The 17,702-nt window shown below is 44.4% G+C and overlaps 1 protein-coding gene across 2 annotated transcripts in view; it reads right to left on the bottom strand.

The window, feature by feature from the left end:
• Nucleotides 1-17,702, bottom strand: part of EFTUD2 (elongation factor Tu GTP binding domain containing 2) — a 36,341-nt gene that overhangs the window by 13,198 nt on the left and 5,441 nt on the right. For both annotated transcript variants that reach the window (XM_005220842.5, NM_001083396.1), the window contains 9 exon segments: nt 12,023-12,188; nt 11,238-11,316; nt 9,771-9,846; nt 9,224-9,289; nt 8,394-8,429; nt 6,827-6,917; nt 5,707-5,789; nt 4,114-4,280; nt 2,260-2,384 (listed from right to left, as the gene is read on the bottom strand). In XM_005220842.5, coding sequence (XP_005220899.1) covers nt 2,260-2,384; nt 4,114-4,280; nt 5,707-5,789; nt 6,827-6,917; nt 8,394-8,429; nt 9,224-9,289; nt 9,771-9,846; nt 11,238-11,316; nt 12,023-12,188 — 889 coding nt within the window.

Consider the following 17,702-nt stretch of genomic DNA (forward strand, 5'->3'; position numbering starts at 1 on the left):
CAGCCCTCCACACACCACTCCACCCCAATCTTTATTAGCTCCGAATTCCCTACAGGATAAAGTCTAAACTCCTTAACCCCGCATTCCAAGCTCTCTCCATGTGCTCCAAACCCAAGCTGCCAGGCCTGCTTGAATGCCTCTCCTTGATGAAGAATCCACTGTTCCTGAACAGCTGCTCCTGCATCCTTGCCTCCTCTTCCAGCCCAGGGAGTCCGGAACCCCTGGCTCCTTACTCTCTACCATCCAAGCCCCCTCTCCTTTAGCCTCCTCAGACCCCTGGGCCTTTGGAGCTGAATTCCCTCAACCCCACCCGGCTACGGCGGCCACCAGCATTCTGCCCACACCACCTTCCTGTTGTTCATCACTGTGGAGTTCTGTCTACCCACTGGAGGAAGTTCCCTGAGGTCAGAGATCATTCACCATGCCTTGTAATCCTGGTAGGAGGACATGGTTTCAATTCTGGCAGGATGGTGTCATAGAAAAAGCACAAGGTGCATTCTAGCTCCAAGCCCACCAATAAGTTCTGTGTCCCTGGGCATAGCTTTCCCACATGGAAAATGATGGGGAAGTGCTCGATGATCTGACTCCTTCCAGGGCTGACATTCTACAAGTCCATACATGGTGTCTCAGAATGATCTTGGGGCCCAGAGCTGGTGTCTGCATAAACACTGGGTTCAAAGGATGAGTAATAAATCTCGCCTGAGGCTCAGGGCCATTTTCAGTCAGAAACTGAACCATCAATGTAATATAATTACATAAACAGTCTTGGATTTTGCTTCATATGCTGATTCAAAGAACATTCAGAAACATAAACTGGAACCCTGTTCATATGATCTTCATTTATTGTCCATCTAACCATTTTTTAGGAAGAACCATCTGTAAACAACCAAAATATATGTCTAATGATGAGAAAGTACACATTCATACAGTGGACCAATGAGCAGTTATAGAAAATCTTTTTTTTTTCTGGATGTGCCGTGCAGCATGTGGGATCTTGGTTCCCCAACCAGAGATCAAACCCACATCCCCTGCACTGGGAGCATGGAGTATTAACCACTGGACTGCCAAGGAAGTCCCAAAATAGTATTTATAGATAAGATTTAACAGACAAATTCTTATGATCTAATACTAAGTAAATATTTATCTTATGTAATTATATTATATATGAAATAAGATCTCACTGATGTAAAACACTGAACAGAGAAAGAAGGAACTGTATCTGAATGCTTGCAGTAGTTATGGTAATGAGGTTATGGGTGAATTTTGTTTCCTTGACTAGATTTTACTGTATTTTTCACTTTTCCAAATAAGGATGCAGTAAATATATACACATTAAAAAAAGGACCAAGTTTCAACTGGCCTGTTACTTTCGCCAGAGCAAACATTTCCACACTGAAAGTGAGGCAGGACCACTGACTGGAGCGAACACAAACATTGGCGCCCCAGGAGGCACAGAGGTGCAGCATGTGGGACTGTCTTGAGAGCTGGGATGTTGGCCCCAGGGCTCTTCCATCTTTGGAATTCAGCTCCAAAGGCCCAGGGTGCTACGGCTCCAAGGACCTACATATAAAATCATTCTGCCGTGTGTCCCAGTGGGCTGTGAATCCAACCCAAGTTCTCAAGTAGGCCTATGAAACATCTATGTGCCTGGTGGTGCTGGTGGCTCAGTCGCTAAGTCATGTCTGACTCCTGCAACCCTAAGGACTGTAGTCCACTTGGCTTCTTTGTCCATGGGATTTCCCAGGCAAGAATACTGGAGTGGGTTGCCATTTCCATCTCTAGGGGAATCTTCCCGACCTAGGGACTGAACTAGGGTCTCCTGCATTGCCGGCATATTCTTTACTGACTCAGTCACCAAGGAAGCCCCTTATGTGCCTGGATACGGTTGGAAAGACAGCTTGAAGCACCATTGGTGAGAGAGATTCCATCTTTGAGGAAAAGGCCTGCATGGCTTTGGGAGCATGGATAATTCCTTTTTGACAAAACCTGTGTCACTTGAGGAGATTCTTGTTCCTGGTATGAGCCCCCTCTTCACCCATTTCTTCCCAGGCACCTTTATCCTTCTACTGTTTGGAGACCACTGAGCCTGAGAAGAGAGTCTCAGGGCCAAAAAGAGCCCCAAATGTGACTTGGTAACAGTTGACACAGTGCTCTCTCTGGCAGGGACTCTGGCGTGCAGCCCATTTCTGAACTGTTCAGCAGGAAACGCACACAGGACTCTGGGGAAGCTGGTGAGACAGACTGCCAGCCAGAGCTTACCGAAGGTGTCAGCATAGATCTTGGCAAAGGAGCCCAGCGTGAAGCAGATGCTGTACTGGGAGCTGGAGAAGCAGACATTGCCCAGGAGCGGGGAAAGGATCAGGTTCTCATCCGTGGAGTACATGCTGAAAGAGAGATGACCCTGAGTGTGGGGCTGGCTGGGCTGCAGTGTGGGCCTGAGGCGAAGGATGAAGGGCAGGACTTGGTATCACAGCCTCTCTCCAGCAGCCGCCCTCAGAAAGGGTTTGCATAACACACACAGCTTCGCCAACAGCTGGCTCCAAGAAAGTGCCATGATGGAGCTGTTCCCTAACTCCCAGTAACAAGATGATTTTCCAGAGCTGGAAACATACTGCATGATCCTGGAGAAGTTAACTGCGCCAGACAAAGGGAAACTTGGGAGGACAAACACCTCAGAACACAGGAAATGAAACTACTTTGATAAAACAGGAGTACATTTGAGAAATCTCAATTTCACAAACAGAAATACCAGTATAAGTAAATGAATGAATGAATGAAAAAAAAAGCAACTTTGCTCCCCATTCTCATATGGTCTTGTCTGGCTTTGCTTTACAAACTCAAGTTAAAACATTTAGTCTTAAAAGTCATGCAGAAGCCACAGTACCCCCAAGTTCACCAGCATTTATAAGAAAACCAGCAGGAATCAACCCAAGCCTTCCTGACACACTGCTTTATGCAATTTCTTAATCTAGAAATACAAGTACTGGCTTCTACAGAGCACTCCCCTACCACACTCCCAAGTTATGCTCCCGAGAGGTGAGTGTTTTCAACTTCTTTAAAAGCTGCTTCTAGAGCATTTACCTCCATATTTCTAAACAATATATTTATGGTGATATTTCTTGCTTGGCGCTTGAGATGTGACTTCTTGACTTCCTAACTTCCTGTTCTAGTAGATCATGATTTAGCCCTACACAACCCCTGCCCTGTCTTCAGAGAAGTGGATCATTTCATCTTTTGGATTCTGGCTATAACACTGGGCTCCAGTCACTCTCAGCCTCTCCAGTGTCAGGGAGAAGATACCCCTGTTGAGAACCAGCACTGCAAACTGGGGCTGTTCCTAAAGGTGAACTTGTCCCGGGCCACGAGGGGTCTTTCCTGGATCCTCGGGTGGAGTGGAGTTTTCTCAGCTGGACAGGCTCCTCCCAAGCCCTGCAGGGGGCCTCAAGAAGTTATCTGTACATCTTTCCGCTACAGGTTAAACTGTCCTTAAGAAATATTTAACCTATTCTTCAAAGCCACCATGATTCCAAGGTCTCCCAACCATCATTCATACTTATTAACCTAAACCCCAAATCCATCTTGCTGAAAAGCAGCTTCAGGAAGAAACAAAAGACAACAGCTCCTTCTCTTACTGAGTCTGTGCTAATAAGATAATAGCAGCTGACATTATTCACCCATAAGCTATTATCACTGAGCATTGTGCTAAGTATGTTATGTCAGCTATCTACTTAATTTCTTGTAACATCTCATTAGGCAAATACTACTATTCTCTTTTTATAGAAGCAGAAACTGAGGCTCTAAGAGGTTAAGGAATCTGCCCAACTTTACATGGTTGGCTGGTGAAGATGAGACTGAGTCTAGAGCTCAGGGAACTGACCGCAGTAATAAACTGAGGATGTGCGGCCAGTTGCCTATCTGGTTAAGGAGCAGAGTTAATGAGGCCAAGGCTAGGGAGTCAGACCCTGCAGAGTCACAGAATGTTCCTCCAGCTGTGTCCAACAAGCTCGTCAACGCATGCCAAGAGCTCAGAGTTGCCCCCAGAGGTGTTCAAGGTTAAGATTTATAAAAACCAGAGTGCCAGGGACAGGAGGTTTACTTCGGGGGCTCCTCTACCTTATTAAGCCGTTGACTTCATCGACAATGTGACGCAGCTTATAGTAAGCATCCGTGGGTGGCAGCTTCAGCTCCAGGATCAGCCGGTCAATCTTGTTGATGCACACGGTGACTGCCAGCCTCTCCTGCACTGCGTGCTTGATCAGCCGCTCTGTGTTCAGCATCACCTGAGGCACAGAAGGTGGGGATGAGTGCAAGAGGGCAGAACAGGCCAGCACAGAGTCAAAGAAAGTTCTATCTTAAAATATGAAGAATGGGGAAGAGAGGAAACAGATTACGAGGGGGAAGCAGAGGGTATCTTATTCAACAGCAGAGTCAGAAATTTTAAGAGGTGACCTTGTAGGGTTGAGAAATGACTAAATACACTGATGATTTGGGGAGCCAAGTTTCTCAGTGCCAGAGAAGGAACCAAGAAAGGCTTGGGAAGCTGTGGTGAGGAAATAGAATTGTGGATATTAGGGAAATTCCCTGACGGTTCAGTGGTTGGGACTTGGTGCTTTCGCTTAGTGGGCCCAGGTGCAATCACTGGTCAGGGAATTAAGAACTAAGATTCCACAAGCCTCGAGGTTCAAACGAAACAAACAAACAAAAAAGAATTGTGGGTATTAAGATAAACTGATTTTTTCCTTTTTTACTACCTTAATGTTTTTTAATATGTATGTATAGAAACAGTTATGTATGGGTGTATATTATCTGTGTTCAGTGAGAAATTTTAGAAGTAATGTACCCCAGTAGCCATGAACATACTCTGAAAGACAACTGACAAAATCAATGGCCTATATTCTCCAAAAATGCCAATGTCATAAAAGACCAAGAAAGATAAGAGAACCATTCCTATGAAAGACACATGAAAATTAAATGTTATGCATCATCCCGGATTAGGAAAAAAAATTCTATAAAGGACATTTATTGGGACTGACTAAGGTCTACAGGAAAATTTCTGTACAATTGTATCAATGTTAAGTTCCCTGATTTTGGTAAGCCTATCATGGTTACATAAGTGATGCCCTTCTTCTTAGGAAATATATTCTGAAATATTTCCTTTTCATATGGTACAAGGGGAACACACATACACATGTGAGTGCATGCGTACATGTACAGAGAGAATTACAAATGAGGGGGAGTTGCTCTGTGTTACTGCAACTTTTCAGCAAGTTTGAAATTATTCCAAAATGAAGTCAATTTTAAAAAAGGGCAACTCTGGCTCCCTCTGCTGGTTATCTCACTGATGACAATGTGAATGAGGTTAAGTCAAATGACGGAATCTTTCTATTTAGAAATATAAAAGACACCCTGGATCTTTTAACTTCAAACTCTTTAGCTTAGACAAACTCTTAACATTTCAAACTCTCCTCCTTCCCTTTTATTTACCTTTGCATTTTGGTGATCATTTTGAGCCTCCTGGGTAGGGGGTGAGAGACTCATGAGAACTAATTTTGACTTTCATTTGCTGCCCTCATTTTTACAGCAAATGTGAACCTTAATCCCACAGACTCTCACGTTCTCTAGCTCCCAGCTACCTCAGAGCTCTGGGCATCATGTGGGGCAAATATAACAGGGAGGAGGGGTCTAAAAAAACAGAGGCAGACTCACGCCCTCAGCGGCATCGATGAAAAGGACCACTCCATCTGAGATGCGCAAGCCCGCTGTGACCTCATCAGAAAAATTCACGTGTCCTGGAAAGCAAATACCAAGTAAGTCACAATTTGTATGGTGGCAGGATGAGGCACAATTAACTTGTACATGGTTGGGGGCAGGGTGGGGCTGCGAAGCACACAAACCCACAAATATTCTCTTTCCCTTCTCCCCACAGCTCCCTGCAGGGTATAAAATTCTGCATCAAAGTCACTAAAAGCTTCGATTAAGCTTTTATTCAGGAGACCCTCAAACACAAAGGAAGTGTTTCACCAAGGAGGGCATAAGGCATTCATACTCACAGACTAAACCAGTCTCAGCAGTGAGTAGAGTTCTGTGAGACCGAAGACAATTTGGAGGTAGGAAAAAGGGCAAAGGAGGGCCTGCACAGGCTGCTGGTAAGGTGGCTGGTGGGTGCAGGCTGGGAGTCGGGGGCTGAGAGGTATGAGGGCAACAGGCATCTGATGGGACAAAGAAGGCCAATCTGTCAAAACCCAAGTTTTCCTATTTAAAAAAGGAAAAGCCTTGGACTTCCCTGGTGGTCCAGTGGTTAAGACTCTACCTTCCAATGCAGGGAGTGTGGGTTCAATCCCCAGAAGGGGAACTAAGGTCCCACAGGCTGTGGACAAAAATTAAAACAAACAAACAGGAGAACCCTGAGCTGGGCCTTTCCAAAGAGAAAGTCAGCCACAGGGCAATGTGTGGTAACCTGCAAGTCCCCCAGCCATTGGTGTGTGCTCCCCCAGTCTCTTTCAAAAGATGGAAAGACCGAGACTGCCTGAGCCCAGGACCATGTGTGACTCAGCTTTGCTGCCCCAATGAATACATGACTATAAGATTCCCCCAAATTTAAATCTTGTAAAGCAGAGTCAAGAGAGGAACAAAACAGAAGGTCTGGAGCAGAGTGCTTGTTAATTAACTCATTAGATGCAAAAAAGACAGTTAAAAAAAGAAAATTATCTCAACGAAGGCGAGGAAATGTAAAAACAAAGATGCAATGTTCTGTTCTGGAAAGTGTGGGACCACGAGAAACAAGCTGGGTAAGGTTCTGAAGGTGAAAGGTCAAGGGATGTCCTACCTGGAGTGTCCATGATGTTGAAGAGGTAGGATTTCCCCTTGGTATCTGGCAAGACCACTGTCACAGGAGTACTTTTGATGCCAACACCCCTCTGAAAAGCATAGAGAAAGAGGGCAAGAGTGATCAAGGCCTCTTCCTATGCCAAAGGGATTCATGGTGCTCCTGGGTCTTTCCAGTTGCTAGTAAATTATCCTGATGTATCTCCTTGTAATGGGTGTGATTTTTAACTAGGCCTCTCACCAGAATGACCTTGAAGATGAACTATCTGCATGTTAAACAGCGTTGAGGGGTGGTGGGCGGGGAGGAGTTGGTTCAAATACAAAAAGCTAAAAATAAATGAACAAGCTAGCAAAGCAGTAAATAAGTGTTAGTTGCTCAGTTGTGTCTGACTCTGCCACCCCATAGACTATAGCCCGCCAGGCTCCTCTGTCCATGGGATTCTCCAGGCAAGAATACTGGAGTGAGCAACCCTTCCCTTCTCCAGGGGATCTTCCTGACCCAGGATCTGCACTGTAGGCAGATTCTTTATTGTCTGAGCCACCAGGGAAGTCCAGCAAAGCAGTATTAAACTTTAGTAGAGAATCTAGAGTCCTAATATCTTACCCTCCTCATACAGTGTAAACAAAAATAATTAAGCACCATATAAGTGAAAAGAAACAATCTGGGGTATTTTAGGTTTTTAAATATATACATATATGAGAAAAGGAAACGGGAACCCACTCCAGTATTCTTGCCTGGAAAATCCCATGGACAGAAGGGCCTGGCGGGCTACAGTCCATAGGGTCGCAAAGAGTTGGACACAACTGAGTGACTAAACCAAACCGTGTATGTATATATAATATATATAAAATAAAAGCTGTAACAAAGTATTAAAACAGCTTCAGTCACACAAATATATAAATATATTCATATATATAAAAACAACAGCTAATACCTGTCGAGTGTTTAACATACGCCAGGACTGCTTACAGTTCCTTTGGCTAATCATACTTACACTCTTGTGCTTTCTGTGTGGTCATTTACCAGATAGAAATTAAGGAGACAGGGAAACAGAAGGGGTTGGAGGGGAGGGACAAAGATCCAGATGGAAAGAAAGCCCAACCAGGTGGAATGGCAAAGACCAAGATGTATACTCACTCCTTTAATCAGAAAGAAAAGCACAAAGACAGACGAACTCATTCACCAAGAGAAGCTACTCCCAGAGATCAACATATGGATGGAGTCATCTTACAGCAGATTTTTAAGGATGATGTCATTTGAAACATCCTGTTTAGCTTCTGCAAAACTTAGAGCATAAATGTTCTCAACACCTCCTGGCACTTGCCCTATTAATTATATCCAGCCAAGGATACGAAGGTCCCCCCTGTACCGGACAGTCTGCCTACCTAGCTCTCTTTCAAGTTACAGATCTTGGGATGACGAGGAGAAGCAGGGAGATAGAGGTGAGGGGTGGGAGTGAGAGAGGGGCAGTGGTATGGGCCAAACCGTTATCATAAAGGCTCCTCCACATTCCCTACAAAACTACTACTGCTGTGAACAACAATCAGATTTCCAAAGGCACACTTACCTCTTGTTCTGTGAAGAGGATGTCAGTGTAGCACAGCTAAAAATAAAAATAATGAAGAACTGTGGTTACCACCTGAATTCAGACTCCGCTCCCACACAAACCATCAATCACTTTCCCTCACCACCTCCCCGCTCCAGGGTCTCTGCCTCAGGAGAAGAGATGGAAGATAACAGGGTGTCCCTACAGACATTTCAGACAATGAGACTGGCGCCCTGCCAGATAGAAAATGCTCCTTCCTGATGTGTTTTCTTGGGGAGTGGGGGAAGTCACTAAAGACCAGGTATGGCCGGAGAGCTAAATTATAACAAATGCACTGAATTCTTCGCAGTGGTACACGGAGACATACTGGCCTTCGTGGAGCCCCCGCATGTCAAAACAGTCGATCTGGCGGAGACTGAACATTTATTGCACTGAGACTTGCAGCCACACTTGGCCTCATTCAGAGTCACTTAAATTTATGATGAAAGCAACAAGGTCCAATTGTATTATATTTATAGAGTAGGCTATTAATACTATGACAGGAAAGAATAGGCTATAAAAGTCAGGATATATCAGAACAGAGGAGCGATCCCAAGTGAAGAACAGATCACCCCAAAATACTGCAGGTTAACATTCTCTATGTTCCCAAGAAAGCTGAAATCATTTTCTTAAGGGCTATTCATAGAAATTACAATTATAAAACAGCACATTAAAAGGCACACAATCCTAAGGCATCATTATTTATAATGAGAGTGGCAAGGTAGAAGGAAGGGGAAGGGGAAGGAGAGAGACGCCCACCCCTGTATATTCTGAATGGTTCATCCTAAACGCTGAACAGGATTTCTACTTACATCTTGGTCATAGCGCTTTCTGATTTCCGGGTGAGTCTGCTCTATTAAACAATCTACAAAACATGTCTGAAAGAGAAGAGAAAGTTATGTTCTGCCACCCACCAAGGAAAATCGATTCTACCCTTCCCCCAGTACACCATATAATTTAGGAATAAAGAGAGGAAGAGGAGAGCAGAGAGGATTATGGCACAGCAAAGGATCAACAATGAAGCCACAGGATTATTTTCAAATGAAAGATGAAATCTTTCTTAGACAAGCATCCCCCAGGAAATAAAAACTTATAAAATCAAAATCAAAGTAAGGCTCAATTTCCCCTCTTCTGTCCAGATGTAGACACAAGGCTCAGGCATGCCAGTGGCTTAGCTTTCCATCTGCTGCTCAGAAAAAGCTGGAATTTCACAGCTCAGTTTCACAATAGGCACGGAGGCCCCCAGAGTCAGGAGGTCCAGCCTTCAGGCCTCAGACCCCAACATGTGACTCTGAGGGCTGAAAAAAATGAGCAGAAATGAAGAGCAACCCTGCTCCAAGTAGCCAAAAGCCCGCTTACCTTGCCGTGGTGCAGATGGCCACAGAGAGTCACATTTCTGATGAGCTCCGAGTTATCCATCAGATCTGCCAAGAAACTGAAAGGACAAAGGAAAAGAGAAAAGGGGGCTTTGGCCAGTTTTCAAACGGACGAGTGGCACAGAGGTGTGTTAGGTATTTTTGGCCAGGGACAACTTTCAGACCAACTGGAGAATAAAACTGAAAGCTGTCAGTCTAGACCTGGGAGCAGGTAGCTCACACGCAGCAACAAAGGCCCAGCACAGCCAGAAATAAAATAAATGGGAAAAAAAAAGAAAGTATGAACAATGGCAGGTGAGCTGACTGTTTCAGAAGGGACCTCACTCCTTTGGACAAGATGTCAACGTTTTGTTTTTTTTTTTTTGAGAAAAAGGAAAAAAAAGTTTCATTATCTAATAATGGTTCACAAGTGTCCCAATACGAGGGCCTTATAAGTGCATTTCATCAATGAAAATCTTTTCCAACAGTTTGCAGTATGAATAGTCTAAACTATTCCACACACATATACCTACTTGTGCCTCCTTTTCACAATCAAGAGTTGCTATGTTCCCAAAACATCTAGCAACCTTACCAAGGTCAAAACAGGCTCTGGCGGCCCTACCAATGATAAGTACAATACCCAGTCTGTCTCAGAGGCAGGCTTCCAATACCAAACTAAAGGTCTGGAAGAAGAGAAAACAGCTGAGATCTATAGGAGAGCCACGAAGAAAGTTAAGATGGAGCCTATCTCAGCAACCATATAAGATGACGGAAAATTTTGGCAAATGGTAGGAAGCGATTTTTGCTTTCACGATAATTCACTGGTGCAGCATCATGGATGGACCTAGAGATTATCACACTAAGTGAAGTGAGCCAGACAGAGACAAATATCATATGACATCACTTGTATGTAGAATTTAAAAAAAACGAAAAACAAAAAAACGAACTTATCTACAAAACAGAAATAGGCTCACAGACATAGAAAACAAATTTACGGTTACCAAACAGGAAGGTGATAAATTAGAGGAGCCTGGGATTAACGTATAAACACTAGTACATACAAGGACCTACTGCACAGCACAGGGAACTACACTCAGTATTCTGTAATAACATACAAGGGAAAAGAATCTGAATCACTGAGCTGTACACTGGAAGCTACCACCACACTGTACCTCAATTTTTAAACAATAAACTAATTAATAAATAAGAAACAGTTCATGGATATGCCCTCTTACCTACCAAATAAAGCTGGAAGCTGTCAGACTAGATCTGGCAGCAGGTAGCCAGCCACAGAGCTGAACCTGGTCACAGAGAGAAGCCAGTAAAGTGACTCAGGCACAAATGGATGCCACTGCTCTCACCACCTCTTGCCCCCAACCCACTGGCTACTTCAACCACAAACTACCTCCAACCTCCGTGAGAAAACAAACCCACAATATACGCGCAGAGGCCGCAAGACCTTGTAACTTACTCCATTTCGTACACCGTGACAGGTAACGTCTGCTCCATCAGAGTGAATTTCTTGGTTTTCACTGGCTTAATAATGGGTTCTAGGAGGAAGGAAAAAAAAAAGAGTGATGTACAGGTAGGCATAAAGCATAAAAATCAAAGGCCCTATTCCATGAGACTCAGCTTTTGGAATGGATGATATAGGACACCAATTTATATTATTCTCGAGGACCACTCAGGTTGCAGAAGTTCTGGGAATGCTGTTTGGCACGAGACAGTGAAGGATCCTGACCTGTGGACTGAGGTGTTTGGACTTCATTTTGTGGGAGGAGGGGAGAGGGGCTGGATACAGGACAGGATGAGGTGAATGCAGCTCAGAACTTCCCCTTAATTTATAAAATGCAACTACTTCCCAGAAGATCAGTGGCAATTATTAAGGAAGTGGAATATTTCTTTATTAAGAAATAAGATATTAGATATCTAATAAGATATTAAGTGGAATATCTCTTTATTAAGAGATGGATTGGTTAAAGGAACTGGCATTATTTGGATGGGAAACGAAAAACAGAACAGACTGGAGGGGGAACTCAAAGACAGTCTTCGGGAACCTAAACAGATATTAGGTAAAGAAGCAACTCATATTTATTTAGTAACGAGCTGTTTTATTGAATATCAAAGCAGGGTTAACTGAATCTCAACCCAGAGATAGCACCTCGAAGAAAAATGAGTCATGTCATTCACTGAACTTTTTCAGACTGCTTCTGGCTATCACACGAGGTTTCCATTCTGATTTTGCCTCTGACTGACCTGTGAGAGGCTGGGTGTCCTCCTCCTGAACTATGGTCTCCACCTCGGGGCCGTACACCTCCTCGGCGGTGGGGTAGTACTTCTTGTCCTCGTGCAGCACCACCTCCATCCCAGGGTGGTCTTCGTCGTGATCGCCCACATCGTCGTCGTCCTCGTCCTCATCGACCTGAACGCAAAAGCAGGAAGGAGTTGGGAAGAGGCATGCCCTCTTCCTGCTCAGGGACGGACTACAATACCTGAGTTAAAAGCAATAACGTCACACGCCTGGCAGCTTCTTGAGTTCCGCACTAAGGAGTCAGCAAGGCAGGATCTACCCTTGAGTGATCCTCCACAATGAGAAGACTGTAAGCCACGGGCACAGACCACTCTCCCGATTCAAATGAACCCTTTCTTGGACATGTGCGGAGGGGCCAGCTGTGGACTCTGGGCAGATGCAGCCGCAGGACTTGAAAGTAGAGCATTCTTAACCCTCCTGAAGACAGGAAATTAGTGGCAGATAGTCTGTGCAGAGAGTTATTAGATGCCTTGATCTGAGTGAGAAACTTTCCTCCATTGGGACCTCAGAGGTCTGACACCATTGTGCCACCAAGTAATGAAAACAAAACCCCAGGGGAATAAATTCTACAGGCACCAAAGGGACACAAAAAGGTGGCTCGGTGCCTAGGAAGTCACACAAAGAAAAACAATCTGGATCCCACTGAGGACACTACCTTGAGCGATCATGTCTTCTTAGGCTTCTCTGACTTTCCTTGTTTTTGATGGCCTCCAGTTTTGAGTAAGGCATTTTATAGAAACTTTCTCAGTGAATTTGACTGAGTTTTTCTCATAAGTAGGATTTGGGGATCTTAAGACCTTAAGGGATTTTGAAAGGATGACCACAGAGAACAGCAGCACTTTCACCCCACATCAAGGGTGTATATTCTCAATATGACTTACTACTGCTGATGCTAACCTTGATCACCGAGCCAAGGTCTTATTTGCAGGTTTCTGCACTGTAAAGTTACCCTCTTTCCCCAATATTGTACTCTTTGGAATGAAGTCACTGTGTATAGCCTACACTTAAGAGTGGAATTATGTTTTTGTTTTTTAAATTCTTGTTGGTGTACAGTTGAATGCAGGGTTGTGCTGGTTTCTGCTGTACAGCAAGGTGAATCAGTTATACCCATGCACAAATCTGCTCTTTCTTAGATTCTATCCCCATCTGGGTCATTGCAAAGTACTGGGTGAAGTTCCTTGGGCTATACAGTGGGTTCTTATTGCTTGTCTGTTTTATATAGAGTAGTGTAGAGTTGTGGTATTCTTAGGGGTGGAATGTTTACATCAGTTAATTGAAATCCTATGGAAAGAAATTGGTCTCTTCATTTATTAATTTCTACCATTATGAGCTCATGAATATTCATTTTATGCTTTGGGAAAGAATCCAGTGATACTTAAATTTTGTTCAAGCTGTTGCCTCTTTGGTCACTGGGAGCTTTTAATTGGCTCTTGTGTCCCTTCAATATGCCTCCATCGTTGTGTGGTTGCTGTTTTTAAACACGTCTTACTTTACAGCACCAGAAGATGCTCCAGGTTCATCTCGTATTTCTCCTGTCCAGAGTCAGCCATTTATCTAAGGAGTCCCAGTTTCTTCATCAGAGAATGGGATTACAGAACCAAGACCTGGGCACTAAACGTGGGCTAGATTGTTCCTGTTTAGTTCCTAAGCCTGACTCTTTGGGACCCCATGGACTGAAACCCGCCAGGCCCCTCCCTCCATGGGATACTCCAGGCAAGAATACTGGAGAGGGTTGCCATTTCCTTCTCCAGGGGATCTTCCCGACCAAGGGATCAAACTTGAGTCTTTTGCATTGGCAGGCAGATTCTTTACTACTGAGCCACCAGGGAATTGCTTACAGGCCCTGTCAGCTGATATAACAAAGAAATAAATCTATGTATCCTAACCAAGAAAAAAAAAAACTAACCCTTTCTTAAGGGCCACTGGTCACAAGTAGATGCAGATGGAAGGCACTTTTCTGGGCCCTGCCCTATGTCACACATCAGGAATCCCACAGGATGGGAGCTCTGTAAAAACTAGTCAACTCTGCATGCTCAACTCACAGTCTGGCACACAGCCAACTCTATCAAATGAAGGAAGTCTTTCTACCTATTCCTGCCCCTGTTGAATACTTCCAATAATAATAGCATTTACTCACAAGACAGGCCAGTTTCCTGTTGGAAGACAGGATGGTGAGAGTTCAGTAAATAACAGGATAACAGTATGAGCTGAGATCACACAGCAGGTGATCATGTCGGATCCTCTGGATCATTCTAAGTGATCTGACTTTATGGCAGTGCTTCCCAACAAAGGCAATTTTGCCTTCCGGGAAACATTTGGCAACATCTGAAGGCATTTCTGGGTGTGTGTGTGGGGGGACCTACTGGGCATGAGCCAGGGATACTGATCAATATCCCATAAAACACAGGACAGCTCTTGCAATGAAGAATTACCTGGCCCCAGATGTCAATGGTAGCAAGGCTGAGAGGTCCGGTTCTAGAAGTTCTGAGCAGAGGAGTGATACAGTCAGGCTTTTGTTTTAGAAGAATCACTCTGGTTCTCATACTGAGAACATACTGGAAGGAGGGAGATTCGATAGAAGGCTACTGCAGTGAAGTAGGAAAGAAATGGCACTTAGAGGAGCAGCTGGGACAGTGGTCAGAAGAGGCTGGATTCTGCATATACTTTTAAAGAGTCAAAAATATTTTCTAGTGAATTCAAAGTGGAGTGAAAAAAAAGAGGCAAGGTTTTTGATCTGGGGAATGTACTGTCTTTAATGATATGAGGAAGACAGTGAGAGTAATTGGAGGCAGGAGACAGGGGGTGGGGAAGTTCTGTGTTTAGGTCTTAGATATGCTGAGTTTGAGATGCTATATTAGATACCAAATAGAGATGCCAAATAGGAAGCTGGACATACCACCTGAGGTTCAAGAGCAAAGTCCAGGCTGGAGATAACATTTGAGAGTCCTTAGTTAATAGAAGGTATTTGATACACTGGATAAGATGAGCAGGGGAGTGAGTGTAGACAGAGAACAGCTATCAGTAATGGAGCTTTGGGACCTGTTGACAGTTAGGAGGTCAGGGAGATGAGGAGGAACCAGCAGCAAAAACTGAGGAGGACCAGCCAGAAGAGAGAAGGAAAGTCCAGAGGTTCCCTGGAAGTCCAGGAAAGAGAGTGTTTTAAAGAGGGAGTAATTAGCGGGGTTAGGTGCTGCAGGCAGGGCAGGTAGGGTGAGGATGGGGTCTGACACAGAGGTCACTGATGACCTTGACGACAGCCATCTCTGTGGAATGGGAGAGGCAAAGAACAGAAGTAGGTTTGAGGGAAAAAAGGGAGAAAAGGATTTGGAGACAGCAAGTAACAACTCTTCAGAGATGAGTCGAATAGGGAAACAGGGAAATGGGAGGTAATGGAAGGGAGCTCTTGGGTCAAGAAAGGACTACGATGAAATAACAAAACCTTTTGGTTCCTGCAAACTCCACTCCTTTCTAGAATAGCCTTCCTTCTTCCCTGTCTCCATTATTAAAATCCTATGTATCTCTTCACTGCTGTGCTGTGCTCAGTCGCTTAGTCGTGTCCAACTCTTTGCAACCCCATGGACTGTAGCCCATCAGGCTCCTCTATTCATGGGGATTCTCCAGGCAAGAATATTGGATTGGGTTGTCATGCCCTCCTCCAGGGGATCTTCCCAACACAGGGATTGAACCCAGGTCTCCCACACTGCAGGCGATTCTTAACCATCTGAACCACCAGAGAAGCCCAATACTAGAGTGCGTAGCCTATCCCTTCTTCAGGGGATCTTCCCAGCCCAGGAATCGAACTGGGGTCTCCTGCACTGCAGGTGGATTCTTTACCAGCTGAGCTACCAGGGAAGCTCTTCACTGTTACACACCTCCATAAAAAGTATTTTTAAAAAAATCTATGCACCTATGTGGACTAGGAGGCTATAGGATTCTCACCCAGCTAGAAAGTCTGGACGAGTACAGCCATGCTGAAGAGGAACCTGACAGTATAAACACATTAAGTATATATACAACCCTATCATCAGCAACTCTGCTTCAGGGAATATAATATAACCCCCAGAAATGTTCACATGGAGCATAACTGGGTATACCCGAGAATAGCCACTGCAGTATTATCTGTGATGAGGGAAGGCTGCTGGCAGGTATCCTGGGTGATATACATCAGGGAGAATGGAGCAGCAATCAGATGCCACAAACTAGACAGACACACAGCAACAGGGATGGATCCTAAAAATACATCACTCACCACAAGACTGAGTGGCAAAAGCAAGAAACAGAATGAGACAGACAACATGATACCATTTACCTACATTAAAAATACATGTAAAGAGGGACTTCCCTGGTGGTCCGGTGGCAAAGACTCTGTGCTCGTAGTGCAAGAGGCCTGGGTTCGAGCCCTGGTCAGGGAACTAGATTCCAGATGCCCCAAGGTCAAAGATCTCTTGTGCTACAACTAAGAGCACAGCCAAAGAAACAAAGATTGAAAAAAAAGTTCAGGCGCACCATGCAACTATACACACTTTGTAACTTCTACAGGTAAAAAAAGCATGTGTACACCAGAGTTCTTGTGGTAACAGATATAAGAATGAAATAGAAAGAATTCGTGAGTTCATTGAACAAGGAGAGAGCCTCGCCCAAGCCATAATACTCAGGAGCTTCTACTAGAGTATGATTCCCTCAACCCTCTGGACTGAGGTGAAAACAGTCAAACATTGTTTAGCCATTCCCCCCGCTTTTATTTTTAGTTTATGTTGTTGTTAACAGCCTCAGTGAGATCTAAGTCACATGCCACACAATCTGCCTACGGTTCAGTGGTCTTCAGTATACTCACAGATGGGTAACCATCACAATTAAATTTAGATTATTTGTATCACGCCCCACCTAAAACCCTTGTACCCTTTAGTCATTACCCACCTAGTTCCTGCCCCCAGCCTGGGCAATCACTAATCACTCTACTCTCTCTCTCCCCACAGATGCCTACTCATTCTTCAGGTCCACTTTCAATGTGACTTCCTCAGGTATTTTTTGTGGTCAATCTAGCCAGGAATGACCCTTCCTTATATATTATTACTAAAAATGTGAGTTTTTTTTTTTTTAATTATTATTTGCTGCGCCAGGTCTTAGTTGCAGTATGCAGGAGGGATCTTTGATTTTCTTTGCAGCATGAGGGATCTTGGACATCAAGGAGATCAAACCACTCAATCCTAAAGGAAATCAACCCTGAATATTCACGGGACGAACTGATGCTGAAGCTCTAATATTTTGGCCACCTGATGGGAAGAGACACCTCACTGGAAAAGATTTTGATGCTGGGAGAGATTGAAGGCAGGAGGAGAAGAAGGGGATGACAAAGGAGATGGTTGGATGGCATCACCAACTCAATGGACATGAGTCTGAGCAAGCTCCGGGAGATGGTGAAGGACAGGGAAGTCTGGCATGCTGCAGTCCACAGCAAAGAGTCGCAAAGAGAAGGACACCACCCAGCAACTGAACAACCACATGTAGAAACTTTAGCTGGGGCATGTGAACTCTTAGTTGTGACATATGGGATGTAGTTTCCTGACCAGGAATTGAACCAGGGTCCCCTGAACTGGACGTAGAGAGTCTTGGCCACTGGATCAC

Source organism: Bos taurus, chromosome 19 (assembly GCF_002263795.3).
Source record: "Bos taurus isolate L1 Dominette 01449 registration number 42190680 breed Hereford chromosome 19, ARS-UCD2.0, whole genome shotgun sequence".
NCBI lineage: Eukaryota > Metazoa > Chordata > Mammalia > Artiodactyla > Bovidae > Bos > Bos taurus.